Here is a 12,938-nt window from a genome sequence, read left to right as displayed (position 1 = left end):
GGCAGGAGGCAATTGTGGCATGGGGTGGAAAAACCCGATTTTTCTAGCGGCAGGCATCGGGGTTTTTTCTTTAAAACAATTAAACCCGATTTCGGGCAATTAAAACCTGGTTTGACGAATACGAAACTCTGATCCAAGGCTTAGGCTGCTTCCTCGTCTGTGCTGCTATCATACTCGGGGGAGGGGGGGGGGGGCCGTCGGCGTCTTTTTCGTTATAGTTGTCGATCAACATGATCTCGTCGCCGCCGAAGACGAGCAACACGGCGCTGCTGTCATCATCAACGTTGGGGGGCCGAGAGCCGTAATGGCGCCGCTGTTGGACATCGTCGTCGGTGTTGGAAAATGGAAATCGCTTAATAAGAAAATGGCGTCAATGGCGCAAATGGGCGGAAGCAGGCGCGGTATCCGGCGCAAGCAGCCATTGTGGCCGAAACGTCGTGAGAATTGTATTTTATACTGGTAGGAACGAAGTGAACCAGCCTACAATAGATTATATTGTCCGTCCGTCCGATTAGGTGTAGCAACATCGCCCCCTACTGCAAACACTTGGCAGGACCCTACAAAAACCTTTACACTCAGTGACGCTTTCTTGGCTAAACAAGTGTAACATTCCCTTATTATTCCCTGAGATAGCTTTTAATTAAAACATTTTTTAATTCCCTGAGATAGCTTTTAATTAAAACATTTTTCCTGGCTAAACAAGTGTAACATTCCCTTATAATTCCCTGAGATAGCTTTTAATTAAAACATTTAATTTAAAAATTAACTCACAGCGGCCTAAAGCCTACAGCTAGGCCTAAAGCCTAGAACTAGGCCTCAAACTCTCCCTTCGTATCGTACCCCCGCGTGTGTCAAAGGGAGTTAATGTTTAACAATCTTACATTCCCTGATGTTTTTAAAAAGAAACATTTACATTTAAAGCTTTTACATTAATAATTAAAACATTGAAATTACTAATTAACTCACAGCGGCCTAAAGCCTACAGCTAGGCCTAAAGCCTAGAACTAGGCCTCAAACTCTCCCTTCGTATCGTACCCCCGCGTGTGAAAGGGAGTTAATGTTTAACAATGTTACATTCCCTGATGTTTTTAAATAGAAACATTTACATTTAAAGCTTTTACATTAATAATTAAAACATTTAAATTACGAATTAACTCACAGCGGCCTAAAGCCTACAACTAGGCCTAAAGCCTAGAACTAGGCCTCAAACTCTCCCTTCGTATCGTCCGATTAGGTGTAGCAACATCACCCCCTACTGCAAACACTTGGCAGGACCCTACAAAAACATTTAGACTCAGTGAGGCTTTCCTGGCTAAACAAGTGTAGTAATACATTATGTTTATATTCTTTGGTTATTCGTTCCTACCAGCCCACCCCGCAGGGTCCTGTTTATGTTTTATTTTTATTACTTTATTATTTCCCTTCTACGTGACTTTACCGAAAGAACCATGAAGGTGAATCCCTGCAGTCACGAAAGCTTTAAATCGAAATAATAATAACAGTAGTAGTAGATGTTAGATTTGCGATGCCACAAGTCTGGCTGATCTTGTTACAAATCCTCAGCGTTTAGTTACCTCTTTGGTTGCCGTAGCTGAGGGTGTATCCAAATGAATCATAGTATGCCGCCCCGTAGAGGTAGAGCCCAAACGGCTGAGTCGCGTGTTCCACCCGGAACTGTTGATTCCCACTTCCCAGGTTTAGCTCCCCGGCCACGAACTGGAGGTCGTTTGTCCGCACCCACTGGATCTTATCGCACAGCGGCTCGTTGTTCATGACGATCCCACATTTGTCTGCATCCTTGGCGATCACGATTAAAATGTTCGTAAAATTTGCTTGAGTCGCAAACAGGTACTTGTTAGAGAACTTGCTGGTCGGTATGATGTTCATCTGGAACGGGTCCATGTAATCCCCTAGAGCCGGATACCCTCCCTGACATATGTACATGACCCCTACGTTTACAGACGAGTTTATAGACAATGTCTGGTTTGCATATACAGATACACTGATGCGACCATAATTGGTCAACGTGTAGGTTGTTAAACTCCCACCGACACTGACATTGACACTAACACTCGCGTTAATAGGCGAGGTGATTATGACGCTGTCGTCTGTTGACTTGATGGACACGGGGAAGACCAGGTAAGAGGAGCCCCACTGCGGTACTGGCAAAAGCTGCTCTGTCACAAAATTGCAGGCTGTGTGGACAGCCATGCACCAATCTCCACTGAACACGGCCACAGGCTGACTCGAGAGTACCCTGGTCCCAGTCAGAGATGATCCTTGGAACTGCACGACTTCGTTCTCTTGCAGAGTGATGTTGAGTTTGTTAGAGTACGTCACACCGTTGAATGTAACACTGCTGCTCAAAATCATCTGTACCGTCACGTTGTTGTAGGGACTGACTATCGCAAATTCGTTCATTGACGAACCAGACACAGGAGCAACTACGTAATATTCTTTTCCCAGCTCCTGCTCAGGGATCATCATGAATCCATCGGTAGTTGCATATCGTTTGGACATGCCCCACACTGAGATGTCACTGTCAGAACGAACGGACACGACCTTGTTAGTGATGATGCCGCTCTCTAAGATCATTGCCGCTACCGGGATGGATACATTGCCGACGGAGAAGGGAGGCAGGAGGACGGAGCGCGAGAAGTTCATCGCGGGGACCGAGACGGTGACCTGAGCGCTGCTGTCGTAGCTGGCGAAGTCCACCACAAGCGCGTCGATCCCGTCTGCGGAATTCTGCATAAATGTGCCGAAGAACTGACGTCCCACACTGCTCCCGGCTCCGTTCCCTGCAAGCGGTGACGACAAAATCAGTGCAAGCAAAAGAGGTCAACTTTTGTGAATAAGACCACGAGATCGACAGTAAAAATCACCCTTCATGTTGGTTGTTAAGCAGGAGGGGAAGAAACAAACTCTTAGCGGGGTTTTATTGTCTCGACGTAGGCGTTGTTAACGCTTGACGCATAAAGCGATCACATCGCCACGGTGGCTACTTCGCTGAGCCGCTATCATTTGCGATTGAGAATGAGGCCATGAGGGCGACCGATAAAAAACTAAAAACAAATCCTCGCTTTACACGGCAATGAGCTGGGATTAGAAAAACAACAAAAAACGTTTAAAGCTAAAAAACACTTAAAGCGCAAATGAGCGCTTAAAGTGTGGGTAGTTAATGCAGACCTCACTCCTTGCAAAAGTTATCAAACCTAGACTCCAAATATACAGCGGCAGGCATCGTCATGGTCGAGATCGAACCCTCGACCTTCTGTATACCAGGCGAGGTAGTTATCATCTCCTAGCCACCGTGATGATGATGTTGTGAGAAAGACGCACACTCTCCATCTTTTCTCTAGCCCGTGCCACTCACTCACCCACTCACCCACTCACCCACACACTCACCAACTCACCCATCACTCCATCTCCCCTCGAGTCTGTGTCACTCACTCACTCACTCACCCACTCACCCACAACAACACAACAACAACCGCCATTCGCCACGAGGTGGCGGTGACGTCACCATCGCAATCATTGAAGATTTGGTCCAACAAGGACTGAATGCTGATGTATCGGCCCTGGTTAGACACTGCCTCACCAACACTTACTTCACCTGGTATGGAACATTCTACAAACAAGTTGAAGGTACCCCAATGGGGTCTCCCTTATCTTCAGTTGTAGCCAATGTTTTCATGGAGAAATTTGAGATAGATGCCATCCAGGCATCCACCCTACGTCCTTCCTTGTGGAAGAGGTACGTGGATGACACTTTCGTCATCTGGCCACATGGCCTACCAGCTCTGGACCAATTCTTCAACCACATCAATTCCATACACCCAGCAATCAAATTCACCATGGAGGTGGAAAAGGATGGCAAGTTACCATTCTTGGATGTTTTAATCGAAAAGAGACCTGATGGCTCAATGAGACACTCTGTCTACAGGAAAGCCACTTATACGGATGCCTACCTAAAACCTGACTCCCACCACCATCCCAGAAGAATGTCCTCATCATAACTGTATACCATAGAGCTCGTTGTATTTCCGACCATCACCACCTAGCCAGTGAACTGGAACACGTACACCAAGCCCTCAAGATGAATGGATATTCAGACTACACAATCAGTAAAGCTATCACCCCAACCGTTGGTAAAAAACCATCTGAGGACCCAATAAAAACCATCACCTTGCCATACATAGCAGGGGTCACCAAAAAGATTTACAAAATAACGAGCAAACACAAGATCCAGGTACGATTCAACACAGTACATAAAATTCGTGATCTGATCCCATCTGTGAAGGATGTCATCCCTGACATGCAATACCCCGGTGTCTACAAACTAAGCTGTGTCTGCGGCAGTAGTTACATTGGGGAAACTAAGCGACATGTTTCGGACCATGTTTGTGAATAACAGGACCCTGCGGGGTGGGCTGGTAGGAACGAAAAACCAAAGAATATAAACATAATGTATTATTACACTTGTTTAGCCAGGAAAGCCCCACTGAGTCTAAAGGTTTTTGTAGGGTCCTGCCAAGTGTTTGCAGTAGGGGGTGATGTTGCTACACCTAATCAGACGATACGAAGCGAGAGTTTGAGGCCTAGTTTTAGGCTTTAGGCCTAGCTGTAGGCTTTAGGCCGCTGTGAGTTAATTTTTAATTTAAATGTTTTTATTATTTACGTAAAAGCTTTCAATTTAAATGTTTCTATTTAAAAACATCAGGGAATGTACACATCAGGGAATGCACACACGCGGGGGTACGATACAAAGGGAGAGTTTGAGGCCTAGTTCTAGGCTTTAGGCCTAGCTGTAGGCTTTAGGCCGCTGTGAGTTAATTTTTTATTTAAATGTTTTAATTAAAAGCTATATCAGGGAATTATAAGGGAATGTTACACTTGTTTAGCCAGGAAAGCCTCATTAATTTAAATGTTTTAATTAAAAGCTATCTCAGGGAATTATAAGGGAATGTTACACTTGTTTAGCCAGGAAAGCCTCATTAATTTAAATGTTTTAATTAAAAGCTATCTGAGGGCATTATAAGGGAATGTTACACTTGTTTAGCCAGGAAAGCGTCACTGAGTCTAAAGGTTTTTGTAGGGTCATGCCAAGTGTTTGCAGTAGGGGGCGATGTTGCTACACGTTCGGACGGACGGTCGGACGGACAGACGGACGGACGGACGATATGATCTATTGTAGGCTGGTCCACTTTGTTCCTACCTGTATAAGGCAGATCTGAAACAAGGTAGGACCAATTCCTCAGCCGTGGCTGATCGTTATATAAACGCGGTGGGCACACACGAAATAGATTTTGCCAAGACGAAGGTACTCTGCAAACCCACTGGCTATCAGCAAAGATTCGTTCATGAAGCCATCCAAATGTATAAACACAGACACAATTTCAACCGAGAAGATGGGTACAAACTGAGCAATCATTGGAATGACGTTATTAACCAGTTTAGATCATTACTGGCTGTGATGTTCCCTTCCTACCTACATATGTTAGCAGTTATTTTCGACTCTCTGAGTCACATCCACTAACACAGCCACCGTTAGCTGTGTTAGTAAATGGCGGCTTGCCATCCTTGTCCACATCCATGTGGTGATGGCTCTTTCCTAGCTCTCTCCGAGCTTACATTTACAAGCATCTCTAAACCTTTGTAAACAGCTCTTTGATTGGTGTAGACCTACTGCCGGTTACTGAGACCCAGTGGCGGTTCCTGCAAAATCTCTCAGGGGGGGGCAAATGTCTGGATGATTGATAAGGATAAGGTCCACCCATGCAATGGATAAATTAACAGCTTAAGCATGTAAAGGCAACTTCACTTCTTTAATATTAATGAAAAATAAAGTGACTCTTACAATACATCTTGTTTGTTTCTATACTCACTATTAATACAATCCACTCAAGTTTATTTTATTAAAGATTCCACTAGGAGGTGACAAATTATATTGTTGGATGAAACGTGCTTACGTATGATGACGTAAGCACGTTAGTGCGAGCCCTCCCGGAAGCCATAGAGAATGCATTGCAGCGCCCCCCCGTTCGAAAAAAAACATCTTTGAATGTAAGTCTATGGGGCCACTCGGGGCGATTCTCAGCCGGAGTGAAATCGCCCAAAAAGAGGCGGTACTCCACAGAACGTGACATGACGCTGATTGGACTATATCCAGAGGCACAGTGACGGCTAGCGTGACTCTGTGGTTGAATGACATTGGTGGTGCGTCGCCCAATCGCCCTAATGAAGAAACTGCCCCTGCTGAGACCTCTCCTACATTAATGTTAGATGCCCCGCCCGTCTCTAAACCTTTATAAATAGCCTGCCTCAGCAGCTTTCTCCCTTATTTTTCACCTGATGACGATTGCTTGTGTTGCGATCGAAACGTCGTGATGTTGTTATCATTAATTCTATTTTGTAGAATTTTTTCCACCTACGTGGCTTTACCAAAAGAGCCACACAATTTGAATTCCTGCAGTCACGAAAGCTTTAGGTCAAGTACTAACTCTATAGCAGTATCTAATGACTCTATAGTCGTATTTACCGACTCTGCAGCAGTATACCAACTATAGTGGTATCTATTGACTGTAGTATTATCTAATGACTCTATAGTCGTATCTACCGACTCTGTGGAGTAACACTGACTATAGTAGTAACTACTAACTCTACAGTCGTGTAGTGCTGAACTTTACGCGGACAACTTATTTTTCCGTCGTCACTTTATTTGATCAAACTCAGCAATATTCTGCAACCAAGACTCTCCTGTCTGCTTCCTGTCTCGGCTCTATGAATATGAGTCTCCATGAGTATGGGTCTGTGCGTCTGTGTGGGTCTCTGTGGGTCTGTGTGGGTCTCTATGAGTATGGGTCTGTGCGTCTGTGTGGGTCTCTGTGGGTCTGTGTGGGTCTCTATGAGTATGGGTCTGTGCGTCTGTGTGGGTCTCTGTGGGTCTGTATGGGTCTATATGAGTATGGGTCTCTGGGTCTCTGTGGGTCTGTATGGGTCTCTATGAGTATGGGTCTCTGTGGGTCTGTATGAGTCTCTATGAGTATGGGTCTCTGGGTCTCTGTGGGTCTGTATGGGTCTCTGAGTGTGGGTCTCTGTTTACAATGTGACTATGGATCTACTGCTGAATGGCTGCTATTATTCTTTACGCGATGTGCTACTTTGTTTGAGCTATCGTTCGTGGCCAGGTAGGTTCTGCATAAAAGCGTGTTTAAAAAAATAACTTATTTTTAAATATCTATGTTTTGAACTATGCATGGCACGTGCGTTCTGCTAAAAGAAAAAAACGAGAGTCGATTTGCATGATGGAAGTAGAGACTGCTTTCATTGTTCGCGATCCGTCGGTTTTCTAGTTCCCTCAAGCAAATCCACTCTTTGTTTTTTAATTCAATAGAATCTTTTATCTTCTTCCGCGAAGTTCAAAAAGTATCGTGGGGGGGGGGGGGCTCCCTTTTGTTTGCGAGAGACAGTTCACGTAGACAAAAGGCTTCATCTGTTGGGTGTTTGGACACTTCAACGCGTCTGGAGTAGGCCAATCAATTTCAAAGACAATGCATTTTACGTTAGTATTGTTATTAATATCAGAGCAATGTTTGTTAGCATGTTCACTACAAATGCTGTGTATGTTTAACGTGAAGACGTGATTCCTTGCAAAGTGATTCGTCTGTTTAGTGTTGGAACACCTGCACCCACCTGGTCTAAGCCAATTAGTTTCAAAGACAATGCATTTTACGTTAACACATTCCTGCTGCGGAGGGAGCTGGTAGGGACGTTGGGTTGCTCGGTCAATGGCCTGCAGGGTCAACGGCGGCGTGGTGTATTCCGCAACTATGGCCCCCCCCCAGCCCCACCCCTCCCATTTTTGGATGCACGACGGACGGACACAATAATCCCCTGTGGGCTGGTGTAACCAGGAGGTTACTACCAGTATTACTGTGATAAATATCAGAGCAATGTCTGGTTAGCATGTTCACACAAATACTGTGTGTAGTTAATTGACGTGCAAAGTGATTCGTCTGTTCGGTGTTTGTAATGTAGCTGCTGCTCACCCCAAGCGAAAGTGTGTACCTGTGTGTGTGTGTGCACATGTGTGTGTATGTACACTGTGTGTGTGTGTGTACACTGTGTGTGTACGTACACACTGTGTGTGTACGTACATACACACTGTGTGTATGTACACGTACACTGTGTGTACGTACGTAACGTGTGTGTGTGTGTGTACACTGTGTGTGTATCTGTGTGTGTGTACACTGTGTGTGTGTGTACACTGTGTGTGTGAGTGTACACACTGTGTGTGTGTACACACTGTGTGTGTGTACATACACACTGTGTGTGTGTACACTGTGTGTGTACGTACACTGTGTGTGTGTGTGTACACTGTGTGTGTGTGTACACTGTGGGTGTGTACCTGTGTGTGTACCTGTGTGTGCGTACCTGTATGTGTGTGTACCTGTGTATACCTGTGTGTGTACCTGTGTGTGTGTGTACCTGTGTATACCTGTGTGTGTACCTGTGTGTGTGTGTACCTGTGTGTACCTGTGTGTGTACACTGTGTGTGTACCTGTGTGTGTGTACCTGTGTATACCTGTGTGTGTACCTGTGCGTGTGTGTACCTGTGTGTGTGTACCTGTGTGTGTACCTGTGTGTGTGTACCTGTGTGTGTGTGTACCTGTGTGTGTGTACCTGTGTGTGTACCTGTGTGTGTGTGTGCACCTGTGTGTGCCTGTGTGTGTACACTGTGTGTACCTGTGTATACCTGTGTGTGTACCTGTGTGTACTTGTGTGTACCTGTGTGTGTGTACCTGTGTGTGTGTGTACTTGTGTGTACCTGTGTGTGTGTACCTGTGTGTGTGTACCTGTGTGTGTACACACTGTGTGTGTGTACGTACACTGTGTGTGTGTGTGTACCTGTGTGTGTACCTGTGTGTGTGCCTGTGTGTACCTCTGTGTGTGTACCTGTGTGTGTGTACACTGTGTGTGTACCTGTGTGTGTGTACCTGTGTGTGTGTGTACTACACTACACACGACACTATATACTCCACTACGCACTCCGCTACACACTCCACTATACACTGCAAAGATCCCCCGTGTAGCCAGTAACAGGCTGTAGGGGCAAGTGCTGTTAGCGAGTAGCAGCACCTATGAAGGCCGGCACGGCACACGAGCGGGTGGGTGGCCAGCACCACGCCCGGCCGCCTTTGTCTCCCCCAGTGATGATACATACTGCACAGCGCTACACCAGGTACTCATTTGAGGCTGAGTCGACCTAGGGGAGGCCCAGGAACGGTTCAAATAATCGTCACTGGTGTTGACCTTGAGCGGAAATCGAACCCGGGTCGCCAGGTTCATAGCGCAGCGTAGCGCTGACCACTACACCACCGCTCCCCACACTATACACTACTCACACTTTGCTATACTCTACACACTACACACACCCACAGATTCCCATAGAAACCCAGACTCATAGACCCACAGAGACCCATAGAGCCCCAGAGACTCATAGAACCACAGAGACCCACAGAGACCCACAGACTCAAAGACCCACAAAACCCACAGAGAATCATAGAGAATAATTGAACAACAGAGACCCACAGAGACTCATAGAGAATCATTGAACCACAGAGACCCACAGAGACGCATAGACCCACAGAGACCCACATAGACCCATAGAGAATAATTGAACCACAGAGACCAACAGAGACTCACAGAGACCCACAGAGACCCACACAGACCCACAGAGACCCACAGAGAATAATTTAACCACAGAGACCCATAGTGACTCAATCAACCACAGAGACCCACAAAGACCCACAGAGAATAATTGAACCACAGAGACCCATAGAGACTCAATCAACCACAGAGACCCACAGAGAATAATTGAACCACAGAGACCCATAGAGACTCATATAACCACAGAGACCCACGGAGGCCCACAGAGACCCATAGAAGCCCACAGAGACCCACAGAGACCCACACAGACCCACAGAGACCCACAGAGAATAATTGAACCACAGAGACCCATAGAGACTCAATCAACCACAGAGACCCACAGAGAATAATTGAACCACAGAGACCCATAGAGACTCATATAACCACAGAGACCCACAGAGGCCCACAGAGACCCACAGAGACGCACAGAGACCCACACAGACCCACACAGACCCACAGAGAATAATTGAACCACAGAGACCCATAGAGACTCATATAACCACAGAGACCCACAGAGGCCCACAGAAAGCCACAGAGACCCACAGAGACCCACAGAGACCCACAGAGACCCACAGAGATGCACAGAGGCCCACACAGAAACTCATCCGATCGTTCCAAGAGGTCGGCCCCTTAAACTCACCAATTTGCAGCGCCAACACCGCCACCGCCACCACCACCACCGGCAGAGTCATCGTTCCTTTCTCTCTAAATTCTAATTGTCAACGATCTTCTTCTGAAACAAAACCAACTATTTTATGTGTATATACATGTGTGTGTTGTATTATCTAATTGTGCGAACGAATTTCACTATTTTGAGACCTCCGTCAGCCGCAGGAGCTGTCGGTGGGGGTCTTTGTGCGAGGGATCCTGACGTGTGTGCATTTATAGACTGACACACAGACAAAGACAAATATCCCCCGTGTAGCCTCGAACAGACTCTAGGGGCAAGTGCTGTTAGTAGCGGGTAGCAGCAACAGCAACCTATGAAGGCTACCGGCACTGTGGCACACGAGGGGGTGGGTGGCCAGCACCACGCCCGGCCGCCTTTGTCTCCTCAGTGGCGATGTTTACACATCGCATCAGGGACTCATTTGAGGCTGAGTCGACCTAGGGGAGGACCGGTTCACCGGTGTTGGCCGTGAGCGGGAGTTGAACCCGGGTCGTCGGGTTTGTAGCACTAAACACTACTGCACTACTGCTCCCCATATACACACACACAGACACACACAGACACGCACACACACAGACACACACACATAGACACACAGACACACACAGACACACAGACACACAAAGACGCACACAGACACACACACACACATAGACACACAGACACACACAGACACACACAAAGACACACACAGACGCACACAGACACACACACAGATACATAGACACACACACAGACACACACACAGACATAGACACTCACACACACACAGGTACACACACACACAGGTCCACACACACACAGTGTGCACACACAAAGGTCTACACACGCACAGATACACACACACAGGTACACACACAGGTATACACACACACAGGTACACACACAGGTACACACACACAGGTCCACACAAACAGTGTACACACACAAAGGTCCACACGCACACACAGGTACACACACACAGTGTACACACACACAGGTACACGCATAGGAATACACACAGGTACACACGCAGGTACACACACACAGGTACACACAGTGTACACACACAGGTACACACACACAGGTACACACAGGTACACACACACGTATACACACAGGTACACACACAGGTACACACACACACAGGTACACACACACAGGTACTCACACATACAGGCACACACACACAGGTACACACTCACAGGTACACACATAGTGTACACACACACAGTGTGCACACACACATAGTGTACACACGCACACAGGGTACACACACACAGGGTACACACACACAGTGCACACACAGTGTACACACACACACAGTGTGCACACACACATAGTGTACACACACACAGTGTGTACACACACACAGTGTACACACACACAGTGTACACACAGTGTACACACACACACAGTGTATACACACACACAGGGTACACACACACAGGGTACACACACACACAGTGCACACACGTATAGCTTGGGGTGAGCAGCAGCTACATTATGGGGGTACATTGTTTTATGGCGAGTATCAAGAGCCACGAAAATTAAAATGCTACTACTACTGATGATGATAGGTGGTGTTTGTACAGTTTCTGGCCAAAATAAAACAGGGGTCGTGTTCAGGCGTTCAAACACCGAACAGACGAATCACTTTGCACGTCAATTAACTACACACAGTATTTGTGTGAACATGCTAACAGACATTCCTCTGATATTTATCACAATAATACTGGTAGTAACCTCCTGGTTACACCAGTCCACAGGGGATTATTGTGTTCGTCCGTCGTGCATCCGAAAATGGGAGGGGTGGGGCTGGGTGGAGAGGGGAGGGTGGGAGGGGCTGGGTGGGGAGGGTGGGGAGGGGCTGGGAGGGGAGGGTGGGGCTGGGTGGGGAGGGGCTGGGTGGGGAGGGGCTGGGTGGGAGGGGTGGGGCTGGGCGGGGAGGGGCTGGTCACCCCGTGGTGCCCTTATAAAACTCAACGTTTAACCTACTCACGCCGGCTTGTGCCCGCCCTCACAGTCGGGCATATTTGCGTTATACACCCTGCCGCCGTTGACCCTGCAGGCCATTGACCGAGCAACCCAACGTTCCTACCAGCTCCCTCCGCAGCAGGAATGTGTTAACGTAAAATGCATTGTCTTTGGAACTGATTGGCCTAGACCAGGTGTGTGCGGGTGTTCCAACACTAAACAGACGAATCACTTTGCAAGGATTCACGTCTCCACATTAAATACGCACAGCATGTGTGGTGAACATGCTAACAGACATTGCTCTGATATTAATAACAATGCTAACGTAAAATGCATTGACTTTGAAACTGATTAAAATTGAGTTACAAGATTTGAGGATACAACAACAACAGACAGAGTGAGTTAAATAAAAGCGTGCAAAAATAATAATAAAAACTAAACCAGTTTTTTTGTGATAATTGTTTTTTTACCCTTTTATCTGGCAACAAAATTGACACCTTTTTGCGAGGAGTCATGTTTGCATCGACCACAATACCTGCAGTCATAATGCAAACAAAAAACATAACTCTGATATAGTATGCACTGTCCTTGAAGTTGATTG

The 12,938-nt window shown here is 46.8% G+C and overlaps 1 protein-coding gene across 2 annotated transcripts in view; it reads right to left on the bottom strand.

The window, feature by feature from the left end:
- LOC133362081 (uncharacterized) overlaps positions 1 to 10,552 on the bottom strand; it is a 33,253-nt gene extending 22,701 nt beyond the window's left edge. Inside the window, exons 1-2 of one of the 2 annotated variants that reach the window (XM_061581044.1) lie at positions 10,352 to 10,552; positions 1,575 to 2,801 (exon numbers count right to left, since the gene is read on the bottom strand). In XM_061581044.1, the coding sequence (XP_061437028.1) occupies positions 1,575 to 2,801; positions 10,352 to 10,403 (1,279 nt within the window). In that variant the 5' untranslated portion in view covers positions 10,404 to 10,552. The remainder of the gene's footprint in view (positions 1 to 1,574; positions 2,802 to 10,351) is intronic. The other variant, XM_061581045.1, reaches the window with a different exon arrangement.
- Between the last annotated feature and the right edge of the window lie 2,386 nt (positions 10,553 to 12,938).

This window comes from Lethenteron reissneri, unplaced genomic scaffold (assembly GCF_015708825.2).
Source record: "Lethenteron reissneri isolate LAM-NWPU_2019-01 unplaced genomic scaffold, ASM1570882v1 scaffold_136, whole genome shotgun sequence".
NCBI classification, from domain to species: Eukaryota; Metazoa; Chordata; class Hyperoartia; order Petromyzontiformes; family Petromyzontidae; genus Lethenteron; species Lethenteron reissneri.
The sequence above is the reverse complement of the archived record's forward strand: the minus strand, read 5'-3'. Positions and strand labels throughout refer to the sequence as shown.